This window comes from Kogia breviceps, chromosome 14 (genome assembly GCF_026419965.1).
Source record: "Kogia breviceps isolate mKogBre1 chromosome 14, mKogBre1 haplotype 1, whole genome shotgun sequence".
NCBI classification, from domain to species: Eukaryota; Metazoa; Chordata; class Mammalia; order Artiodactyla; family Physeteridae; genus Kogia; species Kogia breviceps.
In genome coordinates, this window is record NC_081323.1 from 77,270,070 (window position 1) to 77,287,356 (window position 17,287).

At 47.0% G+C, this 17,287-nt stretch overlaps 1 protein-coding gene across 6 annotated transcripts in view; it reads left to right on the forward strand.

Moving 5' to 3' along the window:
- The window catches only part of CALN1 (calneuron 1), a 467,601-nt gene that overhangs the window by 232,595 nt on the left and 217,719 nt on the right, over window positions 1–17,287 (forward strand). For all 6 annotated transcript variants that reach the window (XM_067014154.1, XM_067014155.1, XM_067014151.1 and 3 more), the window contains one exon: window positions 12,011–12,154. In XM_067014154.1, the coding sequence (XP_066870255.1) occupies window positions 12,011–12,154 (144 nt within the window). The remainder of the gene's footprint in view (window positions 1–12,010; window positions 12,155–17,287) is intronic.

The following is a 17,287-nucleotide window of genomic DNA, read 5'->3' on the forward strand; positions in this document are numbered from 1 at the left end:
AGCAGGCCTGGATTCAAATCACTGCCCTGACACTTAGAACCACGTGGCCTCAGGTGAAGGGCAACCTTCTGTGGGTTGTTGCCAGGAATAAATGAGCTGACATACAAAGAACACTCAGAGCAGGGCCTGGTATAGTTAAGCACACAGTAGGTTTAGCTCTTACATAGTAGTTGGAGCCAGAAGAAATTGATACTGTTTGACCTTTTTTATAATCTATACCAAAGCAGTTTTATATGGTTCAACCTAATATACTCATACACCTTCCCCATATACTTTATAACTATATCGTGCATCTGTCATGATGTACTGTGCATTTCCTACTGTGGATTGGAATTTAAAAGGCTGTGTGCTATCCTGGCTTTCCCTGGCTAGGGAGTGGCTATGAAGCATCAGTTTTAATAATGAAGTGTGATATTTCCATAGGTACGTTGCTCTGAAGGGCCCCATGACATGCTCTTCTGCTGTCTTTGTCTAGCCCTCTTCCATGTGTCATTAAAGGGTGGGCTGGGTGCTGGGCTTTCTAGAGGTTGCCCTTACCTAGTGGCGAACAGAAGCATCTGGGTCACATAGTAGGGCCTGAGTCAACCTCGCCACCAACTCCAGGCCTCCTTCCTGGCTCCTCTTGAATCCTGTGCACTGGCTGCCCTGCATCTTCTCCCCAAGCCTGGATTGACAGAATCAAAACAAAGCTGTATTGCAACATGGATGGACCTAGAGAGTATCATACTAAGTGAAGTAAGTCAGACAGAGAAAGCCAAATATCATCTGATATCACTCATATGTGGAATCTAATTTTACAAATGATACAAATGAACTTATTTACAAAACAGAAACAGACTTGCAGATATTGAAAACAAACTTATGGTTACCAAAGGGGAAATGTGGGAGGGAGGGATAAATCAGGATCTTGGAATGAACATATACACACTACTATGTATAAGATAGATAACCAACAAGGACCTACTGTATAGCACAGGGAACTCTACTCAGTATTCTGTGATAACCTGTATGAGAAAAGAATCGGAAAAAGAATGAATATATGTAAATATATGTAAACAGAATCACTTTGCTGTACACCTGAAACTAGCACAACACTGTAAATCAACTCTACTCCAATAAAATTTAAACAAACAAAAAACCCAAAGCTGTGTTGCCTTTAAAAATAATTCTTGCCTCATTAAAAAGCAAAACCAAAAAGAACCCCTCATGTTTTCTTGGATTTAGTTGTTGGTTTTCTGTTAGAAAGTTCTTTTTTTTTTTTTTTTCAGCTCAGGAGAAATTCCAGAGGTCAGGGAAAAGAGTTGGTTTCTAGAATAATATTCTGTGAGATCCAAAAAAAAAATCTGAGTCCCAGCCATCAAGCTGTGTCTTCCACAGTCCCTTCCCACTAGGGGCTCAGTGTGGGCCCCACCTCCCCACCTCTTCCCAACCCATGTCCTGTTTGCCTTATACCTTGGTTTCCTAGGACCTGGCACCTAGAAGGGTGTCTGACACGCAGCCAGTGCCCGAGAAATATTTGTAAGGTTGAGTTAAATTGAACAATGCAAAGATAAACTTAGCTTTGACGATTCCTAAGACCCCAGGGAGGGGAGGGGGTGTGAGCCATGCCTGAGAGGGCCTCTCCTCTACATTCAGTTTGCTTCTGGTTTATTTCTGGAACTTGGATCTTGCTCTTCTGGCCTCCATATCAGTGCTAAATCCACAAAATGATCTTGTTTTCTCAGAACCTGATTTTTCTCTGATCTCAGGATATTCAGCTTCGGAGCGGTGTGACTTAATGAAAAGTTAATTGTATCGATTATTACCGAGCTCACAGGTAAATCCCACTCAGTTTGCTGCTCGCAGATCCATGCAGTATCGCCTTATGTGCCAAATGGTGCGATGCCTATTTTCTGCCTTGGGCTGTTTCCCTGAGAAGGTGCTTGTTGCCATGTGAGAAATGACTCCTTCTGGGGAGAAGCACCAGGTTTGGCCCCAGGATGCTGGCTAGTCAGCTGGACCATGGGAGACAGTCCATCTCCTCTGAGGAGGAACTACCCAGCATCCTGCCCTGGAAGCAGTCCTGTCCTGGACTCAGGAGGGTGGGTCTCTCCCCTCTCATCCCTCCTCCTCCCATTGTTAGGGGAGCCCCTTTCCCCTCTCTGAGCCTCAGTTTCCTCATCTCAGCCATGAGTGTGGGTGTTTCCTGGGCATCTCCTTTGGGCCTGGCCCCATGCTGAGTGTGAGGTCCACTCAGGGTCCTGCAATTACCCTGCAGGTCTTTTTCAGGCAATATCTGAATTGTTTCCTTTTCCTTGAAGCCTCCCTTTATAATCATCTGGATCTTGAACTTCAGCATAGCTAGATGAAAGGTACATCTCAGAGGAGATTGGGTTTCTGTGCATAAAAATGATGCAAAATGGAGGACGCTGATAACTGATACTGCCTTTTTGGAGAGTGTGATATTGTATAAGAAATATATATGTTTGGTCTTCTTCCCTGGTTCCTGGCCCCAAACTTCTGAAACCCTAGGAACCTCTGGAGTGATGAGAGTGTCTTTTGTATGCTAATGAGATGACTGGTGGCTGGGGTGTCCTTAGATAGCTTTAGGATGGGGGCTGGTGGCCAGAAAGACCGAAGCATGATTAGAAGGTTGGAACTTTTAGCCCCATCCAGTGACTTCCAGGGAGAGGAGAGGGGCTGGAGATTGAGATCTGTTGTCAATAGCCAATGATTCAAACAGCCAGGCTTACATAATGGAACCTCCATTAAAACCCCTAAATGATGGGGTTCGGAGAGCTTCCAGATTGGTGAAGACATGGAGGTACTGGGAGGGTGGTGCCCAGAAAGAGTATGGAAGCTCTGTGCAAACCATACCCCGCCCCCATACCTGGCCCTATGCATTTCCTCCATTTGTCTGTTCCTGAGTTCTACCCTTTATAATAAACCAGTCAATGTTAGTTAAGAGCTTTCCTGAATTCTGTGAGCTATTCTAGCAATTTATCGAATCTGAAGAGGAGTTGTGGGAATCCTTGACTTTATAGCTGGTTGGTCACAAGTCCACGTGGCCTAGACTGGAGGCTGGCATCTGAAGTGAGGACAGTTTTGTGGGACTTCCTCTTTGGGGTCTGCACTGACTCTGAGTAGTTAGTGTCAGAACTGGGTTAAATCACTGGACACCAGCTTATTGGCTGGAGAATTAGTTGGTGTGGGAAGAAAACCCCACACATTTGGTCTCAGAAGTGATGTGAGTAGAAGCAGGTCGTAGAGGACAACTTGGCAATATATACTAAGCACCATAAAAAAACTCCTGCCTGGGGGCTTCCCTGGTGGCGCAGTGGTTGGGAGTCCGCCTGCCGATGCGGGGGACACGGGTTCGTGCCCCGGTCTGGGTAGATCCCACATGCCGCGGAGCGGCTGGGCCTCTGAGCCATGGCCGCTGAGCCTGCGTGTCCGGAGCCTGTGCTCTGCAAGGGGAGAGGCCGCACAGTGAAAGGCCCGCCCACGTACCAAAAAAAACCCAAAACAAAACAACAACAACAAAAAACTCCTGCCCTTCGACCCAATACTTGTGTTCCTGAGATATATCATCTTAAGGAGATGATCATCAAAAGACATGAACATTTATGTACAAAGATTTACATTGTGGTATTATTTAAAATCAGAACTGATCTAAATGTCCCCCACCAGGAGTTTGGTGACATCAATTTGGCTATCGTGATTTAATGGGATACTATATAGCCATCAAAAATGATGTTTTAAACACTAGCTAACAATATGGAAGATTGAAATGACAGTGTGTTAAATGAAAAAAAAAAAGATATAAAGCTATAGAGAGAGCATGAGCCCAGTTTAGGAATATCTGTACTTAAAAAAAGTTTGGGGGCTTCCCTGGTGACGCAGTGGTTGAGAATCCGCCTGCTGATGCAGGGGACACGGGTTCGTGCCCCGGTCCAGGAAGATCCCACATGCCGCGGAGCGGCTGGGCCCGTGAGCCATGGCCGCTGAGCCTGCGCGTCCGGAGCCTGTGCTCCGCAACGGGAGAGGCCACAACAGTGAGAGGCCCGCGTAGCACAAAAACAAACAAACAAACAAACAAACAAACAAAAAGTTTGGAATAAAATGCCCTAATATGTTAACAATGGTTATTGCTGACCAGTGAATTATAGATAATTTTTTTCTTTATACATTTTGGGGGCATTTTCATAAGAAGCATCAATTAATTTATAAACTGAAAAATGTAGCATTCCCCTGTAGGTCTAGCTCTGGTCTTTTGAGGGGGTTGTCCCCATCCCAGAGGTCAAGTCCAGAACCTCTCAAGACAAAGAAAACTGCAGTCTTGATAGATGTCCTCTTCCTTTCTCTTTGCTCATCACCCTGTTTTTCAGTAGAGAGACCCTCCAGTGATGCTTACTCATCCATATTCAAATCATTTTAATGGTTCTCCTTTCAGCCCTATGGAGTGTTCAGTCCATCACTGGGTGCCCGTGGCCCAGATGGGCTTTCATTGTGAGTTTCAGTTCTCATTTGCTTTGTTCTTTTGCTGTTGGGGAATTTTCCATTAGCTTTAACGGACCTGGCATGCTAAAATCAATTCAGCTTCATCTGTGGAGGTGGAAACTTTGGGGACAGATAAACTCTGTTTTAGCTCCTAAACCTTTAGAAATGCCCCCTGGCTTTCTGACCGCCTGGTGCCACCCTACGTTAGGAGAGAATGATTATTTTTCATGACCTGGGCTAGTTCATCCATGTAATTTCTCGACCTAATAAGTTACTGACATGCTTTTCTTTCTGAATGCTAGCTAGGGAACGAGTTGGCATTATTTTTGAATTCAAGGTATCGTTTGAGGCAATAGGTAAGGAAAAAGGCCAGGAGCATGGTGACACCAGAGATCCGACAGTATGAACCTTGAATCACTGTCCCACCAGCCTGGAGCATTGGGCCTTTGAATTGTTTTTTCAGCACTGCCTCTTGTCTGCCCCCAGCATTAACAGGAACTCACAGTGAGAGCCTGGGGCCAGGGAACCTGCAGGAGCCCTGCTCAACCGTAGATCACAGCTACTGTTATGCTCTCGGGGAGGGACAGTCAATTAGTGAGAATTTATTGCAATGGATGCAATCACATCTCAGAGAGCAAACAACCTAGGAGTGAGGATCCTTTAACCCTTTTGCAAATGTACCAAGAAAAAAAAAAGCCAGGTTAGAAAGCGTATGGTACAAAGCAGCATCGTAACCCCAACCTCGCCCCCATCTGTGTGGCCGCAGCACTTTTAAATGTGGGACACTTCCGAGTTCCCGCTGCATCCCTGCCTCCTCCCAACAGATTTCCCTCCTCCTTCAGGACCCCACCTCCCTTGCTGTCTGAGCTGTCACCTCTGTGTTCCCTAATTACTGAAACCAATTAGTTGTATTTGCAGACTGATAGATTATAATTAAATTGGAACTCATTCCCCGGGTGGAACCCACACCGGGATTGAACCTGCATCTTGTATGCAATTATGGTCATTCTATTCCCATTTTCCATCCCCATCGTATTTTCAGTATCACTGTCTTCAAAGGCTAGTCGTGTATTTCCATGTATTCACCAGGCCTGACTGCTTGGGTGTCTCTCAGAGCCCTGGACTCCGCGTGGCCAAAATACCACGTCCCCTCCCTCCCTCCCTGAAATCCTGTGCTTCTTCCTGAATTCACTCTCAGTGAATATCACCACTGCTCAGCCCATCAGGCAAGCTAGAAAACTCAGCATCATCCTCAAATCGTCCCTCCCCTAAACCCGGGACACCTGAGCCCTGGACTGCTCAGAAGTCTCTTGGTCCCCCTCCCAGCAGCTCCAGAGGTAGCTCTGGGCCCCTCATCTCCCCTTCATCTCCAGGTGAGGGCTCTGCTTCTCATCCCTTGTCACTCTAGTGTTCACCACCCTGATGCCAGAGCCCTCAGTTTACAAACCAATCTGATCCTTTCTCTCTTTCTCTCTTTTTAAAAAACTTAAAACCATTAAGGGCTCCCTGTGGCCTAGAGCAGGGGTTCACAAATTTTAAAAAGCCAAAGTATAACTATTTTAGGCTTGGTGAGCCAAACTGTCCCCATCACAATGACTCAGTTCTTATTGTGTGGTCCAAGAGCAGCTGAAAATGGACAACCATTTGTCAGTGAATGGGCATGGCTGTGTTCCAATAAAACTTTATCGACACACAAGGTGTTGGGCCAGATTTGGCCACAGACCATCGTTTGCCAACACCTGGCCTGCAGGTTAAAGCTCAGGTGGCTTCGGAGTCTCTTTCACTCTTGCCCTAGTACACTTCTCCACCCTCATCTCTCGATGTTTCTACACCCACCATGCAGCCAGTGCTTTCAACACGCCCATCTTGGTGCATTTTTTCCACTCAGCCTCCTTTCCCTTCTCTCCGAGGCCTTAAGATTCAAAAGATCCAAGTGTAACCCTTTCACAGAACTGTCTCTATGTCCTAAGGAAGGACTTCTATGAGATTTGTGTAGACCTGTATTATTGTGCTTGTCGTTCTCTGTTATGAATATCTGGTCACCCCTCTGTCTCTCCAACTGGAATGTAAACTTCTCAGAGCCTGGAAAGTTTTTTTGGCTGTCTATCTATCTTAGCATCGCATCTGGCATACAATAAATAAGCAGCAACTCTTCAGCGAGTGAATGGCTGTATTAATCAGCTCTACATATTCATTTGTTGTCTTTCATAGAGAAGGGGGAAACTTTTCTAACTCTTTTGTCATTAGCTCAGCCCCCGTCCTATTATTTCTCCCGAATAAAGACCTCCAGACTTGTATCTTATATTTTCTGGTGCGTTTGTGTTGGTATTTAATAATTGCCCGGCCTAGCCTTGCTGAGCTGCATCTCTCTCCAGTTTTGCAGCTTCTCAATGGCATTTATCAACAGAAGGCATCTTGTTCAGTCATAAAGCCCTCAACGCTTTGTGGTTAAAAATCCCACATGCTTCCCAAACATACCTTCTTGTGGAGAATAAACAGATTTCACAGCTAGCGGGGATTGAGATAGGAAAAATTGTTCTTCATAACTAATGTGAGTTTGCCAGTTAGCACAATGAATTTCAGCTGATTCTTCAGAGCTAGAACATTAGTCAATGAATATTGACTCTGCCTGGTGTCTGGATTTCATCTGATCCACACTCCGTTGGGGTGGCCTGATTGATGCATCTGTTCTGTATGATCGCCGCGCCTCTGCCTTCGCTCCTGCCTGAATTGGCTATGACTCTTGGGAGCATCACAGAACCGAAGCATGGTTCTCAGAGGGCACTGGGTCCAGATGCAGGGGGTACCAGTGGTGGCTGCAGGTATTTTCAAGAAAATAGACTTGCTGGCATAATGAGCAGTAAATCTCTTGTTCTCTAAAACAGGATCATTTCTATCCCAGGCCTTGCTTTGCTCCAGAACATCAACCTCACTCCAGGGAGGAGAGGCCCAGGTCCCTGTGGGAATGTAGACTTTGCTTCTGGGAGATTCCACAGGCAGAGAGTGGATTCCTTTTTTCAGAAGATGTGTCTTACCGTGTTTCCTCTCATATTCTGCGCAATGACAGTTGGACAGGCTCCGTGAGCATCATGGATGCCCCTCTGTGGTCCACAGAGTCATCTTGGAGAGGGCAGAACTGGCCGTGCTGGCACCTGGCGTGCACATGCTTCGTGAGGCTGAGATTCAATCAGAAAGACCGAAAGCACAGCACGCTCATATAACTCCGAAGCACAAGGGACTTTCGCCTAAAGAGGGGATACATTCCAGTGGAAAGCACACCACATTACTGAGTTGTTCCCAAAAACTTGATCTGTGATCGCCACTTCCCGAGGACGTGGAAAGTGGCCAGAGCCCCTTCGTGCTGTGCCCGGGCTGCCTGTAGCCAGAGGCAGGGGGATCCGGCCTGCTCCCGTGTCTCCGCTGTTTTATGGGCATATTTCTCACACCTTGTTCTGCTATTAAAAATAAAATGAGGCACACATCACGTGTCTCAGACTGCAAGACCCATTTCCTTCTAATAAGCGTCTTGTTTCCTGGGCTTTCCTTACCCTGGAAAGATGAAATCTCTAGAGGCTCCCATTATAGATTTCAGTTTTGTACTTTTTTTTTCCCCCTCCTCTCTGCTACTTTGAAAGAAAACGAAGTTAGTGAGCTCCGTCTGCCTCTGCAGATACAGACACACAGACCCCCCCCACCACACACACACACATACACACACACACACACACACACGAGCAGATATTCTTTTTTTTTTTTTTTGAAATAATTTACTGCTAGTTTCTTTTTTTTTTTTAAGAGTTATCAATTTTACTGATTTTTTCCCCCAGAGCTCCAGCTTTTTTTTTTCTGGCCGTGCTGCACGGCATATGGGATCTTAGTTCCCCGAGCAGGAATTGAACCCACGCCCCCTGCACTGGAAGTGTGGAGTGTTAACCACTGGACTGCCAGGGAAGCCCCCCTGGGAGCAGATATTCTTTGCAAACAAGGAAGAGTGGCCTTGTCCCACTTACTTGGGGGCCATAGAAAACAGAACTCAGAGCTGAGATGTACTTACCCCATCCTGTCCTGGGCTAGAGCAGGGCCAGCCTGGAGACTGCAGACAGGTAAACCACGGGGGTTTGAGGCCTCGAGGGAGCATGTTCCTTCAAGCAGGGCGGTTCTGGGGAGACCCCTGTCTGAGGTCTGATTTACCGAATCCAGTAGCACAGGGGTGAGGCAGCCCTGGGCGTAACCCAGGCAGCAAGGTGGGGGTCAGGAGGCACACCCACCAAGGCCCTCATTTCCAGGTCAAGTTCTCAAACATCCCCAACCAGGCCTCTCTGGAATGGCCAGTGTAAGGATACAGGCAATTTCACCGGCAAGATCTAGGGCATGCAGGGGACCACAGGAGTGAGGCCAGGCCCTGTCAACAGAAGGGGACCGTCCTTGGGAGTGATAGCATCGGCCCAGAGAGTTCAGGATTGAGTCAGAGGAATGGGAAGAGGAGATGGTACCTCGGGAGAGAAGTGGTCCAGAGAACAAGGGGCAGGGCTCAGCCTGCAGCTGACCACCAGGCTGGCCCACCTGGGACCCCAGCCTCTTCTGGGACCCCAGGCAGGGCCCTTGTCATCATCGGACCTTTTCTACTGTTGCACGGTTTGTGTCAGCCCTGATGTAAAAAAAACCCTATCATAGAGGCTGGAAGGGGATCCAACCCAACCCAGTTTTCAGATGGGGACATTAAGGCTGAGGGAGAGGCCTGCCCTGGTCGCAGGGCAGAGCTAGATGGACTTCCTTGTAGGCTGCTTCCCGTCTCCGGAGATCTCCCTCTGTATCCTCCTGCCCTTGGCGTCGAGACTTGGGCTGAGTGAGGCGTGGCCTCTGCCCCAGCGTCCTTGAGCACTGTGTGACGTGACCTCAAGCTGAGCCGTGGCTCTAAGCTCTTTTAGGGCCACCTGGCACCTGGTAGGAAAACATATGGCTGCTTTAGGTAATCTTGGGCATGTTGCATTGGTGAGAAAATTCTCAAAATGCAGACAGACCCCTTAGTTCAGAATTTGGAAAGGGCTAAAAGGTTTTCTGTATCATCAATGGAAAAAAGAGGGGTGTTTGAACAGCAGTTCAGTAGGGTGTGAAAGAGAACACAGGCTTCCTGTTCTTCTCTTAAACACTTTAACGATGTCCTGGGATCCTTAGAAAGGGGCTCAAAGGACCTTAAGGATTCTCTTGGCCAACCCAGCTCATTTACACATGAACAAACCGAGGCCTCAGGATTTGGCTGAAAACTTAATGAGCTAACATGCCTGGCTGGGAGCCCAAGGTCTTGACTCCCAGGCTGGTCTACCCTCTGCCGGAGCGCACATTTATTCACGTAGCGCATTCAGAGTGCTGAATCAGTACCGATAATGAATCTGCTACTAATATCTGATGCTTATTTGTTCAGACCCATCGTCCATTGAACAGCTGTCCATCTAGCGCCTCCTTCAGAGCGTAGGTGGGAACATACCGCCGTGAATGAAATGTATGAGGAGCTTGCAGCTCCGAGAAGCCGTGATTTCTGCACCATGATTTCATCCTATTTCTAGTTGGCACGTGCAAGGTGTCACGTGGGAGGAGTAAATGACCTGCTGAACAGTCGGCAGTGAGGGAACTTGGCTGTGGCGAGCAAAGGTGTTTTTGTGAAATATGCTGCCCTCATCTTGGTCTTGGAGGACCGATATGATTTGGGCAGGTATAGAGGATGGCAAGGTATTTCAGGTGGGAGCCCTGGATGGTAGAGTGTACAGGACTGAAAAACAACCCCCAAAGGTATCAGATTCCCATCCCTGGAACTTGCTAGTAAAGGTCACCTTGGAAAAAGGGTCTTTTCAGATGTCTTTAAATTAAGGATCTTGGGATGGGGAGATTATCCTGGATTATACGGTGGTCCCTAAATGCAATCACAAGTGTCCTTGTAAGTGGGAGACAGAGGGAGATCACAGACAGAAGACGAGAAGGTGATGTGATCACAGGGCAGCTATTGGAGTGATGCAACCACAAGCCAAGGAAGTGAGCTTGTAGGAAGAGGCAGGAAAAGAATCTTCCTTGGATCCTCTGGAGGAGAACAGGTCTGTCCCCACCTTGATTTTGGCCCAGTCATACTGATTTGAGATTTTTGGCCTCCAGACTGTGAGAGAATAACTTTCTGTTGTTTAAGCCACCACGTTTGTGTGATTGATTACAGCACCCCAGGAAATTGATACAAATAGGAAAGGGAAAGCCTGCTCGGGTATGGGTTCAACGTGTTTGCTGGGAGGATAGTCAGATATTTGGAGAAGTGGTAACTACAGCTGGCCCTTCATGGATGCTGAACCCATGGATTCGAGGGCCGGCCGCCCTGCCGATACCAAGGGATGAGTGTACATGGTTAGGGCCAGCATCTTGCATTAGTTTGAAGAGTTCCTGCAAGTTTCTGCCTGGATCTTATCTTCGCAACTGGAGTGAGGGGCTCTGGAGGGGAGCCATGATGTCCAGCAGATTTCTCGGCAGGCCTAACTCCCGTGCTCCTTAGGTATAGGCAGCCACTGCTTGTTGAATGGCCTGATGGATGCTGGCAGCTGCTGTAGCGGGGTTCACACGGCGTTTCTTGATGACAAAGCAAAGCTGTGTGGAGCTCAGAGACAATTGATGTACCTCTCATCTCCAGACTGTGATCTCCAATCGAATTCCCAGGACCTGCCTCGCAGGGGTGTGATGTGTTAGGAAATGCTCAGCCAACCCAGGATGAACAGGCGGCAGCGGCAGAGGTGGGGCTCTGGAGGGAGGCACTCTGGGTAGAAAGCAGAGCAACTCTGGTTGGGGTAAGAGGATAGGAGTTGCCCTGCTGGGTGAGATGGCCTTCTTGATGGCGGAGTCAAATTCTCTGCCAGCCCCAGAGAATGTGATTAAAGACGGATCTGGGGCTCTTATGACACTCTTATTGATCTGAGGTTGTTTATAGCCATAAAACAGCTGTAAATGAGAGGAATGAAATTAAAACAGCAGGGCACTTAACTCCTGTCCTCCTAGGAGGTTGAGAAAGCTTTCTGCACAGCTCCTGCAGCAGCAGGGAGCTGCAATGTAAGTCTGCAAAGGGGCATCTCATTCTCCTTTCCTCCTGACGGTCCAAGCCAGTAGCTGTCTTCTCACCGCTGAAACCTAATCCTCATCCTTTTTGGGAAACTGTCCTCGGCTAACACAATTCCCAGCTGGGACCACCGTTTCATTGTTTACCGGCTACCGTGTGTTAGATGCTCAGGGCCAGTTATCTCCTCCTTCCAAAGCTGTTTTTCTGTTTTTCTCCCCCTTCTCTCCCTTTCCTTTACTCCCATCTCCTTTTCTCTCTCTCTCTCTCTCTCTCTTTTTTCTTCCTTTCTTTTGTTCCTCTTTTGGCCACCCTTTTTATCAGATTAAAGGATTTTGACACATCACTATTTGTAAAGCAGTTAGGAGTTTTCAACAGACAGTCGCCAATCATTTCAATGCAGTAGACCACACCTTGTGACATTGGACTTTCTTTGCTTTCCCCTTGTAGAGATCCGAGAGGCCTTTCGGGTTCTGGACCGAGACGGCAATGGCTTCATCTCCAAGCAGGAGCTGGGAATGGCCATGCGCTCGTTGGGGTACATGCCGAGTGAGGTGGAGCTGGCCATCATAATGCAGCGCCTGGATATGGACGGTGAGGCCCGGGCCTGCAGCGCCCCCCCCGGGATGGGCCTGGACTCATCAGGGAGACTTGGGTTTAAAGGCCCTTGCACTTGGAGTCGAACGACTTTGATTCATGTCTTGGTTTACCTTTGAGGAGTGGAAACTTGAACTAGATCAGGGTTTTTCAAACCACATTCCGTAGACCTCTAGGGGTCTGCAGAAGTGGTTCTGGGGCCACTAGAGGGAGCAGGGTGAGGAAGGGGGGGGGCCTGGCTGGTGGAGTACTGAGAATGGTTTGGTTTTGGTTTCAGAACAGCTTTGTTGAGAAAGAATTCACACACCATGAAATTCACCCATGTAACCTATACAATTCAATGGCTTCGAGTGTATTCACAGATTTGTGCAACCAATGGCATAATCAATTTTAGAACATTTTCACCATCCAAAAAGAAACCCTGTATCTCTTATTCATCACCTCCCAATCCCTCTCTCCCCCACGAAGTCCTAGGCGACCACTAATCTACTTTCTGTCTCTGTGGACTGACCTCTTCTGGCTGTTTTATATAAATGGAATCATGTAATACACAGTCCTTTGTGACTGGCTTCTTTCACTTAGCGTAATATTTGTAGGGTTCATCCATATTGTAGCATGTATCACTACTTCGTTGCTTTTTATGGCCAAATCAGATTCCATCATTTGGCTATAACAGCTTCTTTTCTCTCTGTTTTACGTACTGGGTTTCTACATTCAATCACATCGAGGAAAAGGGTTTCACTGTATTTAAACAGTTCTGAAAAATGACTGCATTTGATGATCCTTAAGATTCTTTCCTGCTCTAAAACTGGCTGTGACCTTCCTGCCTTGGCTGAAGGTCCTTCTTATTTTGTTGTTTTCAACACACACTCTCCCCCTCTGAAAAGCAGCTTGATTCCAGGTGTAAAGGGCTCAAAGTGGTGGGCTTTGGGGACTCTTGGGTATACTCATGAAGTAGAGGCCAAGTAAAAGGAAACAGAGGAGGGGGGCAGGATGTCTTTGGGAGAGATAGATGAAGACCCTGGTGGGGAGATGTTTGCTTGGCCTGCAGACTAATTGCAAGAACATGGCTGTGTCCTGTTATCTTGCTGGATTTGTTGGAAGGATGATAGTAAGTGTGACCGTATGGTGAATGGACCCCAGGGCCAATCACCAAGTGCAGCCGTGGGCATTTATTTGCTGGTTCAGGAAAGAGATGTTTCATCAGGAGTGTTCAGTGGTGTGTGGAGTGCCAACCCTGTCCTTACAGCCCTGATGGACCGTGACCCGCTGGGTCTTCACAGGCCTGACTTGACCTTGCTTTGTATGTAGAGGTATTTCTGACAGCCTGGAGCAAAGCACATGTTGTATATGTCCATGAATTCCCATCATCACTTCAGAGACACATTTCCAGAAAAAAGAAAAAACAGAGTTTCTTCCTTAAAAGAATAGAAATCTTAACCCGTACCTCTGTGTATAGAATTAAGATTTTTTGTACTTTTGAGTCTCCTCCCACAACTTGTAAAATAAAACATGGTCGACTGGACTAAAAGCAAATGGAATTAGCAACATTTGGTCAAAATGATCTGGGGCTATCGTGGGAGAGTTACTCCTCTGAGATTTAAGGGTCTTTGTCCAAGTCCATCCTTGTTCTTTGTATATTCATTCATCAGACCCTGGCTCATGGGGAATTTTTACATTTTTGCAAGTCCTCCCTGATTCCACCAGGACTTGGGGGTCCCCAGGGCGTCTCGTGTTAATGGTGCTGTTCAATGGGCCCTTCAGGACTCAGGCATCCATATCCGTATAGGGGTTATAGTTTAAGAGACTTCAGGTTTCACCAGTTTATCTGCAACATCATACTTAGCGACCAGTGCTGAGGGTGGAACTTCCAAGCAAAGCGTGTAGAGCATTGCTATTAGTTCCTTCAACAGAAGCCCAAGTCATCGGCCTTTTTCATGGTGACCCCATCAGGTGAAAACACTGTTAATTACCTTTCTAAAAAAATTTCTTTTTATTTATTTATTTTTTGGCTGCATTGGGTCTTTGCTGCTGTGCTTGGGCTTTCTCTAGTTGCCGCTAGCAGGGGCTGCTCTTCGTTGCGGTGCGCGGGCTTCTCATTGCGGTGGCTTCTCTTGTTGTGGAGCACGGGCTCTAGGCACGCAGGCTCAGTAGTTGTGGCTCGCGGGCTCTAGAGCGCAGGCCCAGTAGTTGTGGCGCACGAGCTTAGCTGCTCCGCAGCATGTGGGATCTTCCCGGACCAGGGTTCGAACCCACAGCTTCCTCAAAGTTTTGTTGCCTCCAAAAGATTCAGTGTACAACAAATGCAAACAGTATAGCAGAGTAGGCAGAAAGAATTGCTTTGGCAACATACCAAATGCTTAAGTGTGAAAAGAGCTAAGGGAAAAAAAAAATGCCCAAGCTGAGGCTGAAGTGTGTGTTTTTACGTGTTTTGCAAATGATGCTGGTAAGTGAAATTTCTGGGGTCCTGAGTTCTGGATATGGATGGATTGGCTGTTTTTCAATGTCCTTCTCTTAATGGGGCCTTTTGAGCTGTTCTGTTAAAAAAAAAAGGTCAGGTTCTAACTATATCCTTCCTCCCCAGCTTCTGTAACTGGGGATTCTCTGCAGAGATTTGGCCCTACCTAATTAAGCTTCTCTTGGGAGTGAAACTTGTAGAATGGCAGAGGTTTTTATGGGGAAATGCCACACACACACACACACACACACACGCACACGCACACGCACACGCACACAAGTGTTTGGGCCAGAACTTAGGATTCTTTGCTGTTAAGATGACCATGCCTCCTGGCCCGCAGATCCTGGCCCTGGTACCCAGGGGCGGCAGGAAGATGGAGGTGCCTCCATGCACCCCAGCTGGCTGTGATTAGAAGCAGGTCTGGCCCACATACTGATCTTTTCTTTCTGGGGTCCCTGTCGGTTTGCCCGACGGTGAGGTCATAGCTTCGGCACGAGGCCCAGATGGAATTAGCCCGAGTCTGTGCAACCTTAGTCTCTCCATGAGGCTTTCATTAGGTGGTTCCTTGGGAGTGGGGTGGCCTGCCGGCTCTGTGTGTAACAGTAACCTCCCTGGATTAGGGAGCTCAGTGGGGTTTCCTGGACGCAGAGCCTGCAAGAACCTGACGGTTCCAGTGTGTGTGGAGCTGGTTTTCCAGGGGGTGGAATGGAAGACAGGCAGTAGGGTCTGGAATTGCTCACCTGGCCGTGGCCCATTTGCCTTCAGTGCTGGGAATGAGCTGTGTGTGTGTGTGTACCACCGAGGCCAAACTACTCCAAGTGAGATAAATAGAAAACCTAAACTTCTGCCCAATGCCCGGTGCTTGCTCTATGGCCCATGACTGCAAATGTTCTTTCAGCCTCTGCAGCTGAGATGACTTTTGTCCTGAAACCAGTTGAGGACCAAGATTCACCTTTCCTGGATGCTTTATTCCAGGCTCTCACCTTCAGCCCAGATTCTGGAAGCCTGCAGTCCTCTCTGTCAGGCTCCTGGAGGCATTTCAGCCCAGTGCCCTAAGGCACTCCTGGCATTGGGAAATCAGTTTCTCTCCAATGCATCTCAGTACCAGTTATGTACCATCCTTGGAAGAATTGATCAAACAGTCACCACCACCCCCCGAAAGTATCTCCAAAGCTTTAAATCTTCTATATTAGAAACAGGTTGAAAAAGAGACTGTGGGCTCTGCCATGCCCCCATCCGCTCCCATCAGCTCTGTGGCTCCCATGATAGCTCCTGGGGCCCCTCGGAGCTTCCTGTACTGTTCACTGGGGAATAGGGCTTGGTATCTTCAAGACCAAAGGGATATTTTTGACCCTTTTCTACATTTTAATGGTTTCACAAACCACACCCCTGTGACCATCTGGAGTGAATCCAGCCAGCTTTGCAAGTAATTTCCTGAAACCATCAAACCATCAAACCAGGAGATGCTTTCAGCAGCCAGTGGCCTCTGCGTGGGTCCCACTCACATTTCTTAACGCAACCCTCTCCTGTTCCAAGCTGCCCTCCCGTCTCATTCACTCAAGGAACAAAACAAATGCAGCCCTTGCCCTCTGCATCCTTGATTTCCCTTCTACCCCCCAGAGATGCAGAATCTTGTGAAATTCCAATGAGTTTGAGGTTTTGAAATGAATTCTTATCTCTCAACAGGTTTGTAGGGCTGTTGTGGGTTTTTTTTTGTTGTTTTTTTTTTGTTTTTTTTTTTAAGGTTCACTACTGTCTGGATGGTGAGTATGATTCAGCTTAGTTCCATTTAAAAAGGATTTATCTGGTGTCCATTATGTGTGAATTTGCTTAATTTTATGGTTGGCAAGATGCACTTTCGGTTCATTTTGAGGCAAACCACTAGCTGCAAAAAATGAAATTATAGCCAGAGTCACATGAAAAAGTTAACAGTGCCCCCATTTTTCGCCTGTGTGTCACATCTTCCTCCCTCTTTTCCTACCCATTTATTACATGTATTGATCCTTTGCTGATCAGTCATATAATTATGACTTTGCTGTTTTCATTTGTGATCTTCTAGAAGACAGAAAAGTATAAGCTTAATTCCAAGTACAGTTCACCTCCACTTCACATTCAAACACTGATTTGGATGCTCTGGAACTGGCCTTAGGTCTATTGTGTGAGCTCAAATACACACTTCTTTTATTTATTTATTTATTTATTTAGAAGTACGGTTGATTTACAAGGTCATGTTATTTTCAGGTGTACAGCAATGTGATTCAGTTATGCACATTTACACACACACACACTTTTCAGGATTCTTTTCCATTATAGGTTATATCAAGATATTGAGTGGAGTTCCCTGTGCTATGCAGTAGGTCCTTGTTGCTTATCTGTTTTGTATATAGTACTATGTATGTGTTAATCCCAAACTCCTGATTTATCTCTACCGTTCCTTTCCCCTTTGGTAACCATAAGTTAGCTTTCTAAGTCTGTGAGTCTCTTTCTGTTTTGTAAATAATTTCATTTGTATCATTTTTTTAGATGCTTCCTGTAAGTGACATTATATGATATTTGTCTTTCTCTGACTTCACTTAGTATGGTCATCTCTGGGTGAGTTTCACATTCAGTTTTCTGAATACACGCAGAGGTCCCCACTCTTAAGTCTCAGGTCCCACCTCTTTCCAACCAGT